At 48.1% G+C, this 23,288-nt stretch overlaps 1 protein-coding gene across 1 annotated transcript; it reads left to right on the top strand.

The window, feature by feature from the left end:
- The first annotated feature begins 7,949 nt into the window (after positions 1-7,949).
- Positions 7,950-22,883, top strand: LOC132761741 (zinc finger protein 135-like). The gene is made up of 2 exons (XM_067463184.1): positions 7,950-9,021; positions 22,798-22,883. Exons 1-2 carry the CDS (start codon positions 7,950-7,952, stop codon positions 22,881-22,883), a joined length of 1,158 nt encoding a protein of 385 aa, XP_067319285.1.
- Positions 22,884-23,288: the final 405 nt, after the last annotated feature.

Here is a 23,288-nt window from a genome sequence, read left to right as displayed (position 1 = left end):
TTGTATAGACAAGACACAGACCGAACAGAACAGAAGGAGTGCCATGGGACACGGGTGGGCTCCTCGAGTCCAGGGAGTGCGTTGCTTTATCCTGATTGACGAAGCGCCCTCAGGCCTTCCTCCTCCCTTTGGGTCGCCCAGCATTCTCTGATCTCTCTTGACGGCATTGTTCTTTATTTACTTATTTATTTATTTATTTATGTATTTACTTTGCTTCTGTACGGCTGTCTCTCAAGCCCGAAGGCGACTCACAGCGGTTCACAAACAGTAAAAACAGTAGAAACAGCAGTGGTTCCATACAACATAGAACAATTGACTTAACACATTATCCATAAATTACTAATAAGCAATTGCAATGCACAATTATTTACTTACTCTATTCCTACCCCACCCTTCTCACCCCGAAGGGGACTCAGGGCGGCTTACAAACTAGAGAGAACATTAAATGCCGCATCGTGCACCCAACAATCAACATACCGTATCAAATTATAAAACAAACAATTAAAACAGCAATGCAAATTAAAAGCCTACAAAGTGTTGCATCCTAATTTCCTGACTTCGTAGTTTTCCCATAGTTGTTCTACAGACTCCTCCTAGAATCATAGAATCTAAGAGTTGGAAGAGACCTCGTGGGCCATCATCCAGTCCAACCCCATTCTGCCAAGAAGCAGGAATATTGCATTCAAAGCACCCCTGACAGATGGCCATCCAGCCTCTGCTTAAAAGCTTCCAAAGAAGGAGCCTCCACCACACTCCCTCCGGGGAAGGCAGAGAGTTCCACTGCTGAACGGCTCTCACAGTCAGGAAGTTCTTCCTAATGTTCAGATGGAATCTCCTCTCTTGTAGTTTGAAGCCATTGTTCCATTGCGTCCTAGTCTCCAGGGAAGCAGAAAACAAGCTTGCTCCCTCCTCCTCCCTGTGGCTTCCTCTCACATATTTATACATGGCTATCATCATATCCCCTCTCAGCCTTCTCTTCTTCAGGCTAAACATGCCCAGCTCCTTAAGCCGCTCCTCATAGGGCTTGTTCTCCAGACCCTTGATCATTTTAGTTGCCCTCCTCTGGACACATTCCAGCTTGTCCATATCTCTCTTGAATTGTGGTGCCCAGAACTGGACACAATATTCCAGGTAAAGTGGTCTAACCAAAGCGGAATAGAGCATGGGGAGCAGGACTTCCTTACTTCCTGGGTTAGAAGGAGATAGTAACTAGGCTCCTCTGGCCCTGCCCCAGTCCTTATAGCTGCACCCTCCTGGGGTGGGTGAGTCTGACCAGCTGGGAATGGCCTGGGGTGGCAGTCTTCCTCACCAGGAGGAGGAGGAGGAGCCCCAAAGGCAGGAGCTGGCTGGAGATGTTCCGGCCTCTTCTATGGCAGCCTCAGCCGTCAAACACCTCCCCTGCTTTTGAGCGGTATCTAATTTCTCTAATCACAGCTCAAGCCGTTTTCGAACTCCTTAGGTTCAAAACCATCTTGACAGATTAGAGAGATGATGGGCCAAAACTATCAAAATGAAGTTCAACAGTGACAAATGCAAGAGACTCCACTTTGGCAGGAAAAACCAAAGGCAAAGAGACAGAATGAGGGACGAGGAGGTCTAACTCAAGAGCAGTACGTGTGAAAAAGATCTTGGAGTCCTCGTGGGGAGGAAGAAGGGGAACATGAGCCAGGAATGTGATTTGGTGGCAAAAAAAGCCAATGGGATTTTGGCCTCAGGCATCAAGAGGAGCAGAGTGTCTAGATCTAAGGAAGTAATGCTCCCCATGCTCTCTTCCGCCTTGGTTAGACCACTTTACCTGGAATATTGTGTCCAATTCTGGGCACCACAATTCAAGAGAGATATTGACTCTAAGCTGGAATGTGTCCAGAGGAGGGCGACTCAAATGATCAAGGGTCTGGAGAACAAGCCCTATGAGGAGCGGCTTAGGGAGCTGGGCATGTTTAGCCTGAAGAAGAGAAGGCTGAGAGGAGACACGATGAGGGCCATGTATAAATATGTGAGAGGAAGCCACAGGGAGGAGGAGAGAGCAGATCCTGGGTCTGGAGAACAAGCCCTATGAGGAGCGGCTTAGGGAACTGGGCATGTTTAGCCTGAAGAAGAGAAGGCTGAGAGGGGATATGAGGAGGGCCATGTATAAATATGTGAGAGGAAGCCACAGGGAGGAGGAGGGAGCGAGCCTGTTTTCTGCTTCCCTGGAGACTCGGACGCAAGGGAACAATGGCTTCAAACTACAAGAGAGGAGATTCCATCTGAACATGAGGAAGAACTTCCTGACTGTGAGAGCTGTTCAGCAGTGGAACTCTCTGCCCCGGAGTGTGGTGGAGGCTCCTTCTTTGGAAGCTTTGAAACAGAGGCTGGATGGCCATCTGTCAGGGGTGATTTGAATGCAATATTCCTGCTTCTTGGCAGAATGGGGTTGGACTGGATGGCCCATGAGGTCTCTTCCAACTCTTTGATTCTATGATTCTATGATAGGCAAACAGTGAGCTAGGCTGACAGTCGGTAGCTCACGCCAACCTGGGGCTGTGAAGTTGCAACCTTTTGGTTGGTAGATCTATAAGGGCGGATGATTTACCAGCTGTGCTAAACCTCCATTGGGCCAAGGGAAGCCAGGCCGGACACAGATCCTATACAAGGAATGGCAGGGTTCTTGAATGGTACAGCCCTCACCCTGGTGAGCCAACACCCTGAGATATGGATGGAGGAGGATGAGCAACGATTTTAGTGTGACGACTGACCATTGCAACTATATGACTGTATTTTGCTATTTTAATGTTTTTAGTCTAATATGTAATATGATGTTTTTAATGACTGTTTGTGATATTATTGTTGGAAACTGGCCTGAGTCCCTCGATGGAGGTGAGAAGACCGGTATACAAAACTGCTAAATAAATAAATAAATAAATAAAACATATGTTATAGAAGTCCAATATACTGATGATAACGTAGTCTGTGTGCATTCAGAAGACCTGCAACATTTGTTACAGAATTCCAATATGCTGATGATAACATAGTCTCTACAGTCAGAAGAAGACCTACAACATGTTATAGAATTCCAATATGCTGATGATAATGTAGTCTGTGCACATTCAGAAGACATACAACGTGTGTTATAGAATTCCAATGTGCTGATGATAACGTAGACTGTGTGCATTCAGAAGACATACAATTACAACAGCAAAACAACAGAGAGGAAACAACCAGGCACAGATTAACACCTCCCAGCAAGAGACTTTCCCAGGCTCAGGCAGACCTTCAAATGCTAATGAAGGTGGTCAGCTGAAACATTCACACCTAGCTCCAGCAGGGAAGAGCTCCTTGCCCCACCCCAGCCATTCCACAGATATATAAACCCATTGTCCTAATTCCAACAGACCTCACAACCTCTGAGGATGCTTGCCATAGATGCAGGCGAAATGTCAGGAGAAAATGCCTCTAGAACATGGCCATATAGCCCAAAAAAACCCACAAGAACCTAGTGATTCCAGCCATGAAAGCCTTTGACAATACATTCATACAACATCTGTTATATAATTCCAATATACTGATGATAACGTAGTCTGTGCACATTCAGAAGACATACAACCTCTGTTATAGAATTCCAATATGCTGATGATAACGTAGTCTGTGTGAATTCAGAAGAAGACCTACATCTGTTACAGAATTTCAATATGCTGATGATAACATAGTCTGTGCCCATTCAGAAGACCTACGACTGATCAAGAGAGGTGAGAAGGCCGGGATACAAAACTTTCAAATAAATAAATAAAAGTGTAAAATAATAAATGCAACAATAATAAAGTAAAATAATAAATGTAATAATAATAATAAATAGCGTAAAATGATATATGTAATAATAATAATAATAATAGGGTAAAATACTGTAAATGTAATAATAGTAAAGAGAGTAAAATAATACATGAAATAAAAATAATACTAATAACAGAGTAAAATAAGAAATAAGCTTATTTTTTATTTGAGAACACAGAAGTGCTGGACCACTCTCACAACCCCCATGCCAGGCGACACAGAGAAGCCATTGACATCCACAAGAAGCAGGTGGACAATTTCAACAGAAAGGAGGAAACCATGAAAATGAACAAAATCTGGCTACCACTATTGAAAAACTTTAAAATTATAACAGAGGGGAAACAACCAGGCACATCTTAACACCTCTCAACAGGGGATTTTCCCAGGCTCAGCCAGGCCTTCCAATGCTAATGAGGGTGGTAAGTTGAAACATTCCCGCCTAGCTCCAGCAGACAAGAGTCCTTTGTCCCACCCTGGTCATTCCAGAGATATATAAACCCTTTTTCCTAGTTCCAACAGACCTCACTACCTCTGAGGATGCTTGCCATAGATGCAGGCGAAACGTCAGGAGAACATGCCTCTAGAACATGGCCATATAACCCGGAAAAACCCACAAGAACCGAGTGATTCCAGCCATGAAAGCCTTCGACAATACAGAAATAAGCTTGACTGTGCTCCTCGGCGCTGCCCCTTTAAACATGCAAATGAGCCCCGCCGGAAGGAGGGAGGCTCCCGCCTTCTCCCTGAGAGCCAGCCAATCAGGAGCGCGGCTGTTCCATAGAGGCCCCGCCCACGCCTTGGCTTCCCAGGAGCCTCTTGGAAGGCAATGTGGGAGGGAGGATGTGACGTCACTCTGTCCCCGCCCCCTCGGCCGGAGGCGCCATTTTCGAAGGAAGGAAGAGACGAGAGGAAGAGGGAAGAGAAGGAAGGAAAGAAGGAAGAAGGAGGTGAGTGAGGGGAGAGGGGAGGCTGGGCCGGGCCCTCTCCTCGTCCCCTGGGGCTGGGCCACCGGGGAGGAGGAGGAAGGGGACACTCCAGCCCCAGGGAACGAGAGGGGACCAGGAGAGGGCCCGGCCTCCCCGCATGAAGCAAGAATGAAGCAAGAACGAAGGGGGCTGGACTCGGTGCCCTTGGGAGCTCCCTTCCCATGTCTCCTCTCATCCTTTTCTTCTTCAGGCTAAACATGCCCAGCTCCTTAAGCCGCTCCTCATAGGGCTTGTTCTCCAGACCCTTGATCTGCTCCCTCCTCCCTGTGGCTTCCTCTCACATATTTATACATGGCCCTCATCATGTCTCCTCTCATCCTTTTCTTCTTCAGGCTAAACATGCCCAGCTCCTTAAGCCGCTCCTCATAGGGCTTGTTCTCCAGACCCTGGATCATTTATTCCTCTGCATTTCCAAACGCTTGTTCAAAAAGCCCAAGTTTTTACGCTTTTCCTGCAGGTCAGGAGGGAGGGGAGGGGGGCAGGCGATCTAATATCCTTAGGGAGGGAGTTCCACAGCTGAGGGGCCACCACTGAGAAGGCCCTGTCTCTCGCCCCTGCCAGATGCGCTTGCGAGGAAGGCGGGATGGAGAGCAGGGCCTCCCCAGAAGATCTCAAGTTCCTCATTGGTTCATAAGGAACTTCAGATTGACCTCGTCATCTCCTCATTCCAGAGAGTGACCAGGGCATCAACGGGATCACCTACCGAGGTGGCAGGAAAATCCCCGAGAGCCGTCAGGAATCCATCCGGATCCATCAGCCTCCTGGAGCAGACCATCTTAACGGGTCCTCCACCCCGGCAGAGGTTAGGGGGTGCAGTGAGCCTCAGCCTGACCAGGTGGTGGTCGGTCCATGGCAAGGGAGCGATGGTCAGCCCCTCCACACCGCCCCCTCCCTCCCATCCCTATGAGGAAACCACGACAAGTGTGTATCCAGCACTGGGAGTAGGGCCAGGTGCCAATTGGGACAGAGAGGGATTCTTTCACAACCCCTTGGCCGCATTGATGACCTCCCTTTCCCGTATCTCCCCCATATTAGCGCCCACCCAGCCCCCCCAAAGTGCCAACCAATGTGCTGGGTGCAAAGGCCAGAGAGCAGCATGGGGACAACTGAGGGTCATACAAGTCTGAAAAGTGCAGGCAGGTTGTGCACAGAAGCAATCCGTGGGTTAGTTGACAGCAAGGAAACAGAGAACGCCAAAGAGCACGACTGCAAACCAATCCAACACATACACTGTCTTACGTACAAAAATTCACTTTTAGTATATACGTAGGAGATGGAAGATACAGCCAGATAGCCACACATTTTATTTTAAATTTGACAGAGGGGCCAGGCCAGTGGCAGGTGGGTGGAGGGTGTCTGTGTGAACTACATGAAAAGAAAACTATCTTGCTGGGGAACTCCAGTGTCCGTGTGGAGACCACCCTTTCGGGAGTGGCTCAGGACCTCATGGCCGCCACGGGGCTGTCCCAAGTTGTATCTGGCCCTGTCCAGAGTGCTGGGCACACACTAGGCTTGGTTTCATGCCAAGGGGGTGGTGTGGAGGAGTTGACCATTGCTCTGCTGCCATGGACCGACCATCACCTGATCAGGTTTAGACTTACTGTGCCCCCAACCTCTGTAGGGTTGGAGGACTAATTAAGATGGTCCTCTCCAGGAGGCTTATGGATCCAGAAGGATGGCTGGTGGCTCTTGGGGAGTTTGCCACCACCTCGCTAGGTGATTCTGTTGATGCTCTGGTCACTCTCTGGAATGGGGAGATGATCCTTGTTTCAACGATGAAGCGTATGAGGAGCAGACTAGAGTGCATGTGGCGTTGATCTCACAGTGAGCCAGACTGAGCACGGCTATGCCTTTACTTAAGGGCATATGCTGTCAGTGACGTTGGCCGCACAGCAAGGCAGGAACACAATCAATCACAGCCACTTTAGGCTGTAAACTACTTTATTTTACATTAGAAGCTACTTAACACCCAGCACATCGTAAACTTGCTTCTTTCCATCCGACCGTAACATTGCCAAAACACAAACTGCTATCAGTACTAGTCCACACCTCTTGTATTCCAGAGGGACGTATGATGCACGATGCAGCGTCCATTTGCTCTATACACTTTATTTATTTATTTATTTATTTATTTCACAGTTTTCTATGCCGAGCTTCTCAACCTCATTGAGGGACTCAGCCCGGTTTCCAGCCATAAAAAACATATACACTCTTTAAAATATCATATATCACAATTTATGACCTCTCTAGGAATGCTGTTCCCTCCATGGTACAGTTAACTCTTTCCACACAGGAATACATTACTCTTGGCACATGGCTACTGCATTTTAAACATACATACATGCATACCTTGAAATCTACATTATAAATTGCAAACAGCTTCAACATATGCCGCGGCAGTGACGGCCACAAGAAGATCTCTAGTTGCGGCCAACATGGTGTCTGCTAAGAACTGTCCAGCTGAGCTGTTTTGGATGGTCAGAGGGCTGTTCAATCCCGTCTTGCAAGGCGGGATCTAAACTGGGATGCTCAGGAAGCAGACCCTGGGTCCCATTGTGGGATGGGAGGCGGCCCAGTGACCTTTGTGCCCCCCAGCATTTAACACAACCTGGTGATTCAGGGAGACCCATTATCCAGAGCGAGTGACGTCCTGTAATATTGGAAAGAACTGTTCCTTCCTTCCTGATTGCGGCCTTCCATTCCTTTGGCCACATGTGTGTTTGACCCAAGGACATCAATGGGATGCTCCAGTTTGGGAAGGAGTTCCCCTTTCTTCCTGCTCTCATTCCTTCTTTTCTCCCTCCCTTCTTCTCTTCTTTCCAAATGCATTCCTTTCTTTTTAAAGGTTCACTGGTTGCCTTTGCTGCTTTCTGTGAATGTGCTTGAGACCCTGATGTCCATTTTTCAATATGTCCGCCGGAAGGAAAGGGGAAACTTTGGAGGTAGAAAAGGTTTCTGGCTTTCACGATGGATCTTTTGCTTCTTTCTTGACCAGGGAAAGGAGGATTCTGTCAAGCCACTTCTTGGGTGCAGTAAGGAAGCCAATGATAGAGGAAGAAGAAATCCTCTCAAGGTGACAATCTTGCAGACAAGAAAGAGAAAAGGAAGAGTCAAGTATCTGTATTGCCATTCAACACCCATATCACTGTTGACATGAAGGAGGAAGCATCTAAATCCCTGGAGTGTGGAGAGACTTTGACTCAGAAGGGTCATCTGCAGCAAGATGAAAGGACTCAGACTGGAGAGAAACCCTATGAATGCTGGGAGTGTGGGAAGAGCTTCACTCGGAGTTTGGGTCTACGTTTACATCAAAGGACTCACACTGGGGAGAAGCCCTATACATGCCTGGAGTGTGGGCAGAGTTTCACTCAGAGTTCACACCTACGTTCACATCAAAGGATTCACACTGGGGAGAAACCCTATCAATGCCCGGAGTGTGGGAAGAGCTTCACTCAGAGTTTGGGTCTGCGTTTACATCAAAGGACTCACACTGGGGAGAAACCCTATAAATGCGCGGAGTGTGGGAAGAGCTTCACTCAGTCTTCAGCTCTACGTGTGCATGAAAGGATTCACACTGGGGAGAAACCCTATACATGCCTGGAGTGCGGACGTAGCTTCAGTTACAAGGGAAATCTAGGTTCACATCAAAGGACTCACGCTGGGGGAAAACCGTATACATGTCTGGAGTGCGGAATGAATTTCACTCATAGTTCAGGTCTACGTTCACATCAAAGGACTCACAGTAGGAAGAAGCCCTATACATGCCAAGAATGTGGAAAGAGCTTCACTCAGAGTTCAAGTCTACGTTCACATGAAAGGACTCACTCTGGGGAGAAACCCTGTAAATGCCCGGAGTGTGGGAAGAGCTTCACTCAGTGTTCAGGTTTACGTTCCCATCAAAGGGTTCACACTGGGGAGAAACCCTATAAATGCCTGGAGTGTGGACGCAGCTTCAGTTTCAAGGGAATTCTACATTCACATCAAAGGACTCACACTGGGGGGAAACCCTATACATGTCTGGAGTGTGGAATGAATTTCAGTCAGAGTACACACCTACGTTCACATCAAAGGACTCACAGTGGGAAGAAGCCCTATTCATGCCAAGAATGTGGAAAGAGCTTCACTCAGAGTTCAGCTCTACGTTCACATGAAAGGATTCACACTGGGGAGAAACCCTTTACATGCCTGGAGTGTGGAAAGAGCTTTGCTCAGAGTGGAAATCTACGTAAACATCGAAGTCACACTGGAGAGAAACCCTATAAATGCCTGGAGTGTGGAAAGAGCTTCATTGATAGTTCCAATCTATACTCTCATCACAGAATGCACACAGGGGAGAAATATGCATGCCTGGAGTGTGGAAAGAGCTACATTCGGAATCGAGATCTTCGTAGACATCAGTGGAGTCACACTGGAGAGAGTCCCTATACATGCCTGGAGTGTGGAAGGAGCTTCAGTCGGCGTTCCTATCTAGATTCACACAAAAGAACTCACTCTGGGTAGAAACCCCACACATAGAATCATAGAATCAAAGAGTTGGAAGAGACCTCATGGGCCATCCAGTCCAACCCCATTCTGCCAAGAAGCAGGAATATTGCATTCAAATCACCCCTGACAGATGGCCATCCAGCCTCTGCTTAAAAGCTTCCAAAGAAGGAGCCTCCACCACACTCCGGGGCAGAGAGTTCCACTGCTGAACAGCTCTCACAGTCAGGAAGTTCTTCCTAATGTTCAGATGGAATCTCCTCTCATGCGTAGACCGTGGATAGAACTTGAGGAATACTTCAAATCTATGCTCACATCAAAGGAGTCGCATGGGGGGAAATCCTATACATGTCTGGAGTGCGGAATGCACTTCACTCCGCATACTTCAGGTCTAAGTTTACATCAAAGGACTCACACTAGGAAGAAACACTATATATGCCTGGAGTGTGGACAGAGCGTCACTCAGAGTGCAAATCTATGTTCACTTGAAAGGACTCGCACTGGGGAGCAACCCTATGAATGCTCGGAGTGCGGGAAGAGTTCACATCTCCATAGACACCATAGGATACATACTGGAGAGAGCAAGGGCAGTTGACTCCTGAGAGACTCTCTCAGACAGAGCTTTGCAAACTCTTTGAAGGCTGATGTAGGACTCTTACCTTCTGGACTATTTCTATGCTATTCTTCCTATGCCGCTCTACGTCTCTGTCCACTTGATTGACCACCCTATCCTTTAACTAGTTTCGCATATTAGCCCTTCCCTCCCTTCCTTCCAAAAATGAGTCTGTTGCTGCCTTTGAAGCTTGTTCATGACATACATACGACCCAGGACATACATGACATACGACTGGAATCGTAATTTAATTATCATTGAACCTGAATTTCCTATATTACATTACTATTCAGATTTTGTAAGTCAAACTGAATTATTTCTGATTGCTCTGTTTTAATGATATTTCCTAGGCTATTGTACATCTTCATCCACCTTGTTGAACCCATTACTCTTTAATTAGCCTGTATTTTGCCCCCCCCCCTTTTTTCCAAATTAGTTCTTTTGTTGCTTGATGCTTGTCTATTATTGTTATGTTGTTTTATGCTTTGTAAATTGCATTTTGTTATCGCTCTGCTTTTAATTGTATGTTCCCTGTGCTTGGCCCCATGTAAGCCGCCCCGAATCCCTTTGGGGAGATGGAGGCGGCATAGAAAAATAAAGTTCTTCTTCTTTTCTTCTTCTTTATTATTGTTTATGCTGTTTTTATGCTACTTTAATATGTTATTGTTCTGTCTTTAATTGCATGTTGCCTTGGGCTTGGTCCCATGTGAGCCACCCCGAGTCCCTTTGGGGAGATGGAGGCAGGGTAGGAAAATAAAGCTCTTCTCCTTCTTCTCCTCTTCCAACTGCTTTGGTGAGACCTCACCTGGAATACGGTCTCAAACTCTGGGCACCACAGTTGGAAAGAGATATTGGCAAGCTGGAAGGTGTCCAGAGGAGGTCTGGAGACCATGACACACGAGGAGCGTCTTAAAGAACTGGGTGTGTTTAGCCTGCAGAAGAGAAGGTTGGGGTGTGATGGCCGTGTATACATATGTGAAAGGGTGTCATAAGGAGGAGGGATTGGACTTGTTCTCTGCTGCCCTTGAAACTAGGACTAGGAGCTGTGGGTTCAAATTACAGGAAAGGAGATTCCACCTGAACATTAGGAAGAACTTCCTGACCATATGAACTGTTCAACAGTGGAACTCTCTGCCTCGAAAGTGTGGTGGAGGCTCCTGCCTTGGAAACTTTCAAACAGAGGCTGGATGGCCATCTGTCAGGGGTACTTTGTGCTTTTCCTACCTGGCAGGGGGTTGGACTAGATGGCCCATGTCGTCTCCTCCAACTCTAGGATTTTGTGACTGATAGTTTAATTCAAAGCGGCAGAAGATAGCCTGATGTTAAAGGTTTGAATGCTCACATAAGTCATATGTTTAAGAAGAACCAAGAGTCAACCAAGAACCAAGAAGCCACAGGGAGGAGGGAGCAAGCTTCCTTTCTGCTTCCCTGGAGACTAGGACGCAATGGAACAATGGCTTCAAACTACAAGAGAGGAGATTCCATCTGAACATGAGGAAGAACTTCCTGACTGTGAGAGCCGTTCAGCAGTGGAACTCTCTGCCCCGGAGGGAGTGTGGTGGAGGCTCCTTCTTTGGAAGCTTTGAAACAGAGGCTGGATGGCCATCTGTCAGGAGTGATTTGAATGCAATATTCCTGCTTCTTGGCAGAATGGGGTTGGACTGGATGGCCCATGAGGTCTCTTCCAACTCTTTGATTCTATGATTCTATGATTCAAGAAAGCGACAGGAAGAAGAGAAGACGCAACTGCCAAGCATGGCGAACCCGAGAAATCTCCAAATAAACGTTGTTTCTGTTCAGTTCAAAATAACGAGTGTTTAGGACTACCTATGAAAGGGAAGGTTTTCTAAAAGAGAAGAAGAAGATCCCGTGGAGCTGAAGACAGTTTTGTGGTTCTAGGTTACACAAATTGAAGAGACACAAACAGGCGTTTCGAGTGCTCCGCGTATGAATTGGTAGCAGTGGTGGGGTGATATAATGACGGTTGCCCTGCCAGAAGGTTTCTGCCGGCATCTCCGAGGTGTGTGTGTGTGTGTGTGTGTGTGTGTGTTAGTTAGTTACAGGGCCCTCCTGTTGACCCAAGTTGCCTTGACTAGGACGCAGTGTTTGGGCTCAGGAGGAATCCTTGCGCTTGTCCTGCGTGACAGGAGGAGGTGGGATGAGATGCCCAGGCTCTCTCTTCCAACTCTATGCTTCTACGAAAACGGCCAGAAGCAGGGAAGGAAGGACCGGAGAGGCCTCCCCCCTTCAGCGCCGTGTGACAGCCTCTCCCCTCTTTGCTCTTCTCACGACTTGTGGCATTCAAGCCAGGAAAGGCCGTCCAGGAAGATGGACAGCGGTCAAGAGGGCCTGCTCCCCACGCCAGCCAATGTGCCAGGACTCACCCTCCCTTCCTACATCTGAAGGACCTCAAGATGGTGCACCACTGAGCGCCCGCTACCTCCAGGCTGGACTTCTGCAATGCTCTTTACATTGGGCTCCCCCTGGACCCAATTTGGAGGCCCCAATGGGTTCAGAGCCCAGCAGCCAGATTAGTCCCAGGATCCCCCAGGAGTGAGCGAATCCCCCTGAACTAGTCATTCCACTGGCGGATGGTGAGTTTCTGGGCAAAGTCCAGACTGTTTCTTTTGACCTTCAAAGCCTTCCATGGTTTGGGTCTGAAGTCAAACTAGACTTTAGGGAGGTCAACTCCAAGGGGAGAAGACCCTTAGTTCCCACCAAAGAGGGAACGCTACCTTGGCAAGCCTTCAGAGAAGCCTGATTCCAGCAATTTTATTAATATTAAACATTGAAATGAGACTCTTGCCAAAGCGAAAAAGAAGAGGCACCGAGGTTTAATGAGCGATTCAGCTGAGACGGATGCAATGTGGTGATAGATCGCACACAAAGCATGCCAGTACATTGATCAGAGGCATATTTATAGCAAAATACAGGTTTGAAAGTTTCAAAACTCCCTCCCTTTTCCCTCCAATGGGAGAGCTTTTCCCTGCTTCAGCGCCTTGAGAGAGGCGGGATGAAAACAGAAACAATGAGCCGGCAAATGAATCAATGGATGCGATGCCCAGTCTATTGTCCTTGAGTGGAGTTGCGATGATCCTTGATTACTTTCATCCTGGTCTTCCTGCCACAATCAGATAAGGCACAAAAGGGGAGGATGGGGAAAGGTCCGGTTCTGAATGAAGTAAACAAAATTGGGAAGACGGCCCCTGAAGAGCGTCTCGCTCCGATTGGGAAATGGCCAAAATCTGCGGAAGGAAATCCCCAGGCCGATGGCCTTAATCCTGGAGCCTCATAGAGTTTCCAGGTTCCATTGTCCTCGCCAGAGTTCTGGGATATGAGTTTCTTTTGTTTCCTCTGATTGCCCTTACAACAGCTGGCCGCTTCCTGGATTGATTTACCCAAGGGGAGGGGAAGGAGTGATAGGTTTGGGTGTCAGGGCAAGAATAATGAGAATACATGATGGGGGAATACAGAAACCCACAGAAATTCATATCAAATACCTCCTTCCCCACCCCACCCGCCAAAGAAACTTAATAAAGAAATTATTTTCTAGCAATATGAGTCCATAGTCCATTTTGAGGGAAGTTCATGAGCAGGAAAGATGTCCTTGCGAGTCCAAAACATTAGGTAGAGCTCTTAAACCCCCAAAAGGAAAGTCTGTTGATTTCCCACTGAGCCATTGGGTGGAATTCTGCCACGCTGGGATCGAAGCTGGTCCTTGGGAAACTACAACTCTCATGAAGGGCAGGAATCCCAAGATCCAGCCATTCCCCAAAAGCCTTGCGGGGTCCTTATTGTTGTTAGTGCCTTTGCAATGTGACCAAGACTTAACCCTTACTGTGCGGTCTGGTGCCCTTGCCCTTTGCAGAACTATAAGTCACTATCCCTTGGGTTTTTTTTGGGGGGGGGGGTGCTCGGCTTCAGGTCCAGGTTCCCTCCAGGCAGAGGCGGCCCTAGGTAATTTTCAATGGTAAGCAAAGAAAATTTTGGCACCCCCCCCCCCCTCAAACCAATCACTGATATATATAATCTATATCTGTATGGGCATGGACAAATGTTGGCCCTCCAGGTATTTTGGACTTCCTACTGGCTGTTTGGAATTGTGGGAGTTGAAGTCCAAAACACGTGGAGGGCCAAAGTTGGCCTATGCCATCCATATATATATATATATATATATATATACACACACACACGCATACACACATACACTAGCTGTCCCCTGCCACGTGTTGCTGTGGCACAGTCTGTTGATCTGGAAAATAAAGTAATGAGAAAGTGTTGGTTTCTAATATACAGAATGTCTTTCTGATTGTGGGTTATCAGTACTTCTTGTTGTTTCTTTGTCAGTGTTGATGTGGAGAGTGTCTGGTTTGCCCACCCTGGAACAAGCAAGATATCATTGTCCTTCTTTAGGGGTCCCTTTCAAATCTATGATATATCTTCCATACGTGTGTGTGTGATTCATATAGATCTATATCTATGGCTGGATGGCTCTCTGTGAGGAGGGCTTTGATGATATTTTCTTGCTCTGGTGAAGAAGGGAGTGGGTCTGGGCGGCCATGCAGTCCGCCAATCCCCCTTTGAGGCAGAATTTCCTAGCTAACAATCCTCTAAGTAAATGTGTTATGAATGACTTTTCAATGATTTTAAAGCATAGGTCCTTTTTATTGCAATTTCCAGTGTGAGAAGGTATATAAGATTACAGAAAACATTCAGACGAAGAATGACATTGGACATACAGATTCTATGCAACTACGTTGGATTCACAATTACATTGGTTAACAAACAAACAGGGGAGTTACATTTTCACTCAGCATTCACACATGTACATGCATTCATCCACATACATCCAAGTATTACCATATCCTTTTCTCCCTCCTTGGAGAAGCACCTCTTAGGCCAGACCCTGCTTTCCTGCAGCCTGCCAACGCATAGTTCCATAACTTCCATAACGCCAAAACTTCAAAACGCTGAGATGCCAAAACTCCTTTCCCTAAGAACAATGCCAAGGACCAGATCTGTGTTTTCCATACAGCAGAGCCTGACTCCCTGCACAAAATCCAAGACTCCAAAAGCGCACTCCTTCCTCTTCCCTTGAGAAAGAAGCCCCAAAGTGTCCAGAATAATCCTGCTTTCCCAGAGCATATCTGACACTCTCCGAATACACCACCTCTCTCCTTCCCATGGAGCAGAGCATGGCGGGTGGAACAGACTCCTCAGGTCTGCCACACTTTGAGCATTATTAGACTGAGTCTTTTATAGGAATATTCTGCTGATGTCGTCCCAAAGTTGTAAATTAATGGTAGACGTCTTCCATCCTGGATCCATCCCAGTTTCCTGGCCAGATGTTGATCTTCTTGATTGGTGTTGATCTTATGTTGACTTCCTTCTTAACATAAGGAAGATTGCAAACATTTCCTTTATCACTGTCCCAGTTCTTATCAGGGTTTACTCTTCAGATCTCATTAACAGGTTTTAGTCACAAAGCAGTAAGCAGGTAGTAAGTCATTGCAGGCCTTAATATTATACTGGTGTTTCCAAAATTATTAGCTCCATCCATACATCCTTCCATTCTTCCATTCATTCCCACACATCATTTTAAATTCACATTTATCGAATTTGCACATTGAATTTCTTATTACAAATGCAGCCGGACCACAAAGAAGCCGCTCTGTGACATTATCTGACTAACGAGGTGATCCTCTGATCAGATTAAAGTGTTTTAAATTGTTGTTGTTGTGTGCCCTCAAGTCATTTCCGATTTATGGGTACCCGAAGGCGCACATAACAAAGTGCCATTCATCAGGTATCAAAGGGCCCTTCCACATTGCCATGTAACCCAGAATAACAAGGCAAATAATCCACATTTATCTTCTTTGAACTGGGTTATCTTGTTTTCTGCTTCCTTGGCAAGGGAACAATGGCTTCAAACTACAAGAGAGGAGATCCCACCTGAACATGCGGAAGAACTTCCTGACTGTGAGAGCCGTTCAGCAGTGGAACTCTCTGCCTTCCCCGGAGGGAGTGTGGTGGAGGCTCCTTCTTTGGAAGCTTTGAAGCAGAGGCTGGATGGCCATCTGTCAGGGGTGCTTTGAATGCAATATTCCTGCTTCTTGGCAGAATGGGGTTGGACTGGATGAAGGCCCAGGAGGTCTCTTCCAACTCTAGGATTCTAGGATTCTTTGTTCAGCAGTGGAACTCTCTGCCCCGGAGGGAGTGTGGTGGAGGCTCCTTCTTTGGAAGCTTTGAAACAGAGGCTGGATGGCCATCTGTCAGGGGTGATTTGAATGCAATATTCCTGCTTCTTGGCAGAATGGGGTTGGACTGGATGATGGCCCAGGAGGTCTCTTCCCACTCTAGGATTCTAGGATTCACACTGCCATATAATCCACTTCAAAGCAGAGAATCCGTATTTTATATGGCAGCGTAGATGGGGCTGAAAACCCTTTCTACACTGCCTTCTATCCCAGGATCTGACCTGAGATTATTTGCTTTAAACTGGGTTAAGCACTGCCAAATAATAATAATAATAATAATAATCTTTATTTATTAATCTGGGATAAGAAAATAATCTGGGTTCAGATCCTGGGTTATAGGGCAGTGTAGATCCAAAACCCCTTCCACACAGCTGTATCCAGATTCTCTGCTTTGAACTGAATTATATGGCAGTGTAGACTCAGGGCCCTTCCACATAGCCCCACATCTCAGAATATCAAGGCAGAGAAAACCCACATTATCTGAGTGTGGACTCAGATAACCTAGTTCAAAGCAGATATTGTGGGATTTTCTGCCTTGATATTCTGGGTTATAGGTTTGTGAGGAAGGTCCCTGACAGGTCCTATATCCAAGGATCTGATCCCAGATTTTCTGCTTTGAACTGGATTATATGAGTCTGCACTGCTAGATAATCTGGGATAAACTGAAAACCTGGGATCAGATCCTGGGATAGAAGGTCTGCCTGGAAGGGCCCTGTGATAATCCAGTTCAAAGCAGATAATATGGGGAAAAATTAAGAAAAAACTAAACTCCGGGTTGTTTTTGTTTTTGCACACACCCCTGCCTTTGATATTCTGGATTATATAGTTGTACAGAAGGGCCCTAAACCTCCTTCCACACTGCCATATAATCATGGGGGGGGGGGGGGGGGGAGGGGCTGGGAGTGGAGTGAGGAGGTTGGCGGGAGAGGTCACCCCCGGCTGCTCTCGCCCCTCCCCCATGGATGTCCCTTCCTGCCGCCGTTTTATGGAATTGTAAATTAGTTAAATTAGCCTCCCCGCATAAAGCGTTACCTAAATTTCCTACTTGATGGATGCAACTGTCTTTTGGGCTGCATAGGTGGACAGCAAGCTAGACTAATGGCCAGAAGCTCACTCCAATCTGAGCTGGCTTCAAACTCATGACCTCTTGGACAGTAGTGATATAATATAGGTATTGTATTGTTGTACTGTGTTTTGAGGCTCCGGCCTATGTAAGCTGCATTGAGTCCTTCGGGAGATGCTAGCAGGGTACAAATAAAAGAATAATAATAATAATAATAATAATAATAATAATGCAGCAAGCTCCCAGCCAGCTGCGCCACAGCCTGATCCATCTATGTCAAAGTACATTTGGCAGCACCACAAAAGAATGTTGCTAGGTGAAGTGGCCCTCCGAGCATGGGGAGAAATGGCATGAGGGAGAGAAGACAGAAAGTATTCAGGGAAAGAAAGAAAGAGAGAAAGAAAGGAAGGAAGGAAAAGAATAGAAATGAAATAAATGGAAGGGGAAGGAAGGAGGGAGGGAGGGAGGGAGGGAGGGAGGGAGGGAGGGAGGGAAGGAAGGAAGGAAGGAAGGAAGGAAGGAAGGAAGGAAGGAAGGAAGGAAGGAAGGGGGCAATGGCAGTTTCAGCACTTAAGCAATGCTGGATACATAATATACACTACTCAGACTATAAAGAGAAAGGGGTCTGGCCAATGTATGATGATGATGATGGATGGCCCACCCTGATAACGGGGCCTGCCATTCCTCCTCTTCCTCCCCCCTCACCCCCCCCCCCCCCCCGCATCCCTGAGCGGTGCGGCCTGAGGAGGAGGAAGAGAAAGGGACAGAGGATGGGGAGGAGGAGGAGGAGCGGAAGGCTGTGGGATGGATGGATGGCAGGCCAGTGGAAGAAAGAGATCCCAAAGTGGTTCTCTCATCTGTCAGAACTTCAGATGCAGCTGAAGACCCATTTCTTCCAGAGAGGCCGACCCAGTCAGTGTTTGCAGGGCTTCCTTGAGTGGCAAATCTATGAGCCACTCTTTTGTGACTGTGTTGTTGTCTAGTGGCCGATTGTGGGCTCCTGGCCACAACCCCAGCCAGGGCAGAGGCAGCCAGGCTACCAACATAAACGTGGAAAAGGATATCCCAAAGGACCATGAACTAAATCCACTAAATCCCGGCTCTGCCTGCCTTTCCGGTCTCTTCCATTTCAACCCATCCAAATCTGCCTTTTGCAAACACGTATTTTATTAGGGAAAAGAAAAACATAGAAACTTTATAATAAACAATTCTAAAACTGTACAACTCACAGAGGGATAACGACAACAACAACAACAACCACAGTTTTATTTCTAACCCGCCCTCTCTCCTCAGGGTGTCTTACAACGAATTTGAAAATAAAACAGCAGTAAACAAACCATTAAAAAACAAACCATTGAAAGTCATAACTAACACAGTAATCATTAAAACAAACATAAAACAGGTTCCAGAAAGAGCATAACAGATTGGTAAGAACCGACATAAAAATTAACAATTAACAAAGGAAACTAGCAAACCGATTAACAAACAGACCTGGTTTTATTTCTATGAACTCCAGACAGAGTTGGCGGTATCCCTTATTATTCCGTTCCTCTTAGTTAATGCTATGCCAGCACACTTCTGCTTTTGGTTTCTCCCCAGCGTGAGTCTGTTCACGTGAACGTACCGTTGAACTCTGAGCGGTGCTCTTTCCACGCTCCAGGCATGGATAGGGTTTCCTCCCCACCCCAGCGTGACTTGTTTGATGTGAATGTAGAGGAGAACTTGGACTGAACTTCTATCCACACTCCAGGCATGGAAAGGGTGTCTGCTCAGTGTGAGTCCTTTGATGTGAACGCAGTCTTCTGCTCTCAGTGAAGCTCTGTCCACATTCGAGGCATGCATAGGGTTTCTCCCCAGTGTGAGTCCTTTGGTGTGAATATAAATTTCCTCTGAGCGAATCCCTTTCCACACTCTAGGCATGTATAGGGCTTCTCCCCAGTGTGAGTCTTTTGATGTGAGTGTAGGCCTGAACGATGAGTGAAGCTCCTTTCACACTCCAGGCATGGAAAGGGTTTCTCCCCAGTGTGAATCCTCTGATGTGAACGTAGACTTGAACTCTGAGTGGAGCTCCTTCCACACTCCAGGCATGCATAGGCTTTGTTCCCAGTGTGAGCCCCCCCTTGCATGTTGCTGCGGAAGATCTTCCCGAGTGAAACTCTTTTCGCGCTCCAGGCTTTGAGATGTTTTCTCCTCCATGTCAGCAGTGATGTAGGAGTTTAATTGCAGTACAGATACTTGTCTCTTTTTCCTGTTTGTATCTCTTAAGAATTCAGCACGATGAGCACACTGAGAGGATTTATTCTTCCTGCAGGATCGGTTTCCTCACTGCACGCCAGGGGTGGCTCCACAGAATCCTCGTTTCCCTGGTCAAGAAGAAAAAGATCAAGAGTGAAAGTCAGAAGCCTTTCCCTTTATGCAGGCATCAGGGTCTCAAGCGCAAACATCAAATTTCCTGTCTTTTCCTAAAGGAATTCTGCAGACAACCAAGACCCTGCCTTCCCACCCAACTAATTCAAAACCACGTTGAGGAAGGGCATCTGCAGGGAGGGATTGGATGGGGTGGAAAAAGAAGAGGGAGGGGCAGAGGAGGAGGAAGGAAGGCGAAGGGAGAGGAGGAGGAGGAGGAGGAGGCAGGGTGGTGAAAGGAGGCACCCCGGGAGGCAGTTCGGACTGTTCAGCTGCCCGAGGATGAAGGAAGGCCTCCCCTCCCTACCCTGTCTCAGGCCTTGTCTCTCACCTCTCTCTCTCTCTCTCCTCTTGGCCTTTCACGGCCACTTCCTTCCTTCCATCCAAAATGGGGGCCCAACCCCCAAGAAGCCCACCCCCTTCTTCCTCTGAACCAGGCTTTGCTTAGCAACCAGCGATGGTCAGAGCCAGAGGGAAAGAAAGGAGCGAACGCAGCCAGAGTTCAGTTTGGTTTGGAGCTGGGAGTTAGAAGAGTGAATGAGGAGATCTGAAGGAAGGAAGGAAGGAAGGGTGGGTGGGTGGGTTGGTTTTGGGAACTGTTATTTCGTAAGTTACCTCTTTGAGGAAAATAGTTAAAACCTTCAGGGAGAAGGAGCAGGAAATATAGTAGGCCTCTATAGTGTCAAGAGTGCTGGTGTGGAAAGAGGGTTCAGAAGGTTCAAAACAACCTGTTGTATTCCTGTGTGTGGAACACTGCTTTCATGGAACTCCAGCTGTAAGACCGTTCTCTGTTCAAGGAAAGCCTGACAGATGATTGGAACCACTACGTATCTTTACTGTTCAGAAACCAAATAAACAACATATTCTTGCTTTGTTTCACCTGGAAAGTGTGTGTGTCTTCTTGAGCATTGTAGTGAAGGAGGGGGCCCAGCAATCGATAAATGGTGGCAGCAAAAGGAACCTTAATAATGAATTGGTGGCAGCAAAGAAATATATAATATGCAGAGTTAGCATCCTACTGCCCTGCCTTGTGTGTGTGTGTGTGTTTCCTTTGTCCCTCACGGCCTCGCTGGCCTATCTGCCATCCGTCTTTATTTCAGATGCCAAGGTGGTGGGGCAGAACGGAGGGCACGAAGGTGGGGTCTTAGGGCAGAGAGAGAGAGCCGGGGGGGGGGGGGCTCCTGGTCCCACCCCTGCAACCGAAACCCCTCCTATCTAATTAAAAATTACACTGGGGCTTTCATAGAATCATAGAATCCAAGAGTTGGAAGAGACCTCATGGGCCATCCAGCCCAACCCCATTCTGCCAAGAAGCAGGAATATTGCATTCAAATCACCCCTGACAGATGGCCATCCAGCCTCTGCTTAAAAGCTTCCAAAGAAGGAGCCTCCACCACACTCCCTCCGGGGCAGAGAGTTCCACTGCTGAACGGCTCTCACAGTCAGGAAGTTCTTTTTGAGGTGTTCACAAAATGTGCCTCTGTTCTGTTCCACCCACAATGCCATTTTCCTGCCAACCTCTTTCATTTGTGCCCACTTCCCTTTCCTTCCTTGTCCTCTTCCAAGGGAGGATTTCCTGCAGCCTAAGGAGAGAGAGAGAGAGAGAGAGAGAAACACAGGCTCTTTGTGCAGGGTCCCAGGAATGTCTCTGCCATGACCAATGGAATAAATAATAATAATACTTTATTTATACCCTGCTACCACCATCTCCCCACTTTCCCCAGCATCATTCCCTTCTCTAAGCTTTGCTGTCTCCTCATGATGTGGCCAAAGTACTTCACCTTTGCCTCTAGTAGGGGCCGGCCAAGGGCAAGGCGGATGGATGGCATCCTTGAAGGGACTGGACTGACCTTGAAGGAGACCCTGGGGGTGGTGACGGCTGACAGGGAGCTCTGGCGTGGGCTGGTCCATGAGGTCACGAAGAGTCGGAGGCAACTGAATGAATGAGCAACAACAGCCATCTCCCCAAGGGACTCGGTGTGGCTTCCATGAGGCCGAGCCCACAATCCATCAATACAAGCAAGAACAACAACAATGCAAAGTAATTAAAATAAATCTCATACACAAATTGACAATAGCACAACACACATTTCAAATCTATGGCTGGTCCAAATGTAATTAAAGTTTAAAAATAATAATGCTGGGCATGAACAAGATAATGGGCGCCTACTCCCACCAAAGCCGCCTGGGAAGGGGAAGGAAGCAGGAGAAGCGCTCTTCTAAGGAAGTCATGCTCCCCATGCTCTATTCTGCTTTGGTTAGACCACTTTACCTGGAATATTGTGTCCAATTCTGGGCACCACAATTCAAGAGAGATATTGACTCTAAGCTGGAATGTGTCCAGAGGAAGAGGGCGACTCAAATGATCAAGGGTCTGGAGAACAAGCCCTATGAGGAGCGGCTTAAGGAGCTGGGCATGTTTAGCCTGAAGAAGAGAAGGCTGAGAGGAGACATGAGGGGCATGTATGAATATGTGAGAGGAAGCCACAGGGAGGAGGAGGAGGGAGCAAGCTTCCTTTCTGCTTCCCTGGAGACTAGGACACGAAACAATGTCTTCAAACTACAAGAGAGGAGATTCCACCTGAACATGAGGAAGAACTTCCTGACTGTGAGAGCCGTTCAGCAGTGGAACTCTCTGCATTCCCCGGAGGGAGTGTGGTGGAGGCTCCTTCTTTGGAAGCTTTTAAGCAGAGGCTGGATGGCCATCTGTCAGGGGTGATTTGAATGCAATATTCCTGCTTCTTGGCAGAATGGGGTTGGACTGGGTGTTGGCCCAGGAGGTCTCTTCCAACTGTAGGATTCTAGGATTCTATGATTCTTCATGGGATCCCAGAACCAAAGAGTGGGGAGGGGCGCCTCCTCCTCCTGGGCCAGAATCCCCTCCAGGGGCAGGGAGGGAGGGGGGCGGGGGGGCACGCAGGGGGCGAGGCCCATGCCCGAGGGGTGTTCGCATCTCTTCTTGGTTCCATTGTTAACACGCATATACATATCTATATACACACACGGCATACAAGCCCTGTTCATCACAACCACCACCACCACCCCCCCCCCCCCCTGTCTGTGCCCAGTCCGGTGACCACTTCCAAGGACACGCGAATCCAAGGGCCAGGGCGGCTGACCGCCTTCTCCTCTTCCCAGCCCGAGCCTGCCTTGTGTTCCCGGTTCTTCTCCTTCTCTCAGGAGACGGGCTCTCGGCGGAGAAGAAGGGCTCCCTCTCAGTGGTGGTGGGGGGGGGCCGCAAGGGCACTCGGGATCTCACGGCCTAGAGCGGGGGGGGGGGGGGGCAAGGAGGGGCCATGATTGAGGGAGGGGCCAGCAGGGGCCCGCCAAGCCAGGCGCCCTTCCCTCCCTCCCTCCCTCCCTCCCGGTGGGCCCAAAGAGAGACCAGGCCGCCTGCCTGCCTATCCCGCTCCCTCCCTCCCCCTCCCCCTCCCCCTCCCCCTGGCGGAGTCTGCCTGGCAACAGCCTATCCCCCCTCCCTCCCCTTCCCTCAGGAGGCCCTTTCCCTCTCCCCGCGCGCCCCGCCCCCTCTCATGCACAGCCAGGCCACGCCCCCTTTCCCCTAAGCCCCGCCCCCTAAGGGGAGCCTGTTGCCAGGCAGACTCCGCCTTAGGCCACGCCCCTCCTCCCTCCCTCCCTGCTCCCCTCGGGGGGCGGGGCTTAGTGGAAAG

Source organism: Anolis sagrei, chromosome 1, assembly GCF_037176765.1.
Source record: "Anolis sagrei isolate rAnoSag1 chromosome 1, rAnoSag1.mat, whole genome shotgun sequence".
Classification (NCBI taxonomy): Eukaryota; Metazoa; Chordata; class Lepidosauria; order Squamata; family Dactyloidae; genus Anolis; species Anolis sagrei.
This window is presented reverse-complemented; position numbering and strand designations above follow the sequence as displayed.

Coding starts and splice junctions, on each gene's coding strand:
- LOC132761741 (XM_067463184.1), top strand. CDS start 7,950: ATGAAGGAGGAAGCATCTAAATCCCTGGAGTGTGGAGAGACTTTGACT. Junction 9,022..22,797: donor TGCTCAGAGTGGAAATCTAC/GTAAACATCGAA, acceptor TCCTTCTCTCAG/GAGACGGGCTCTCGGCGGAG.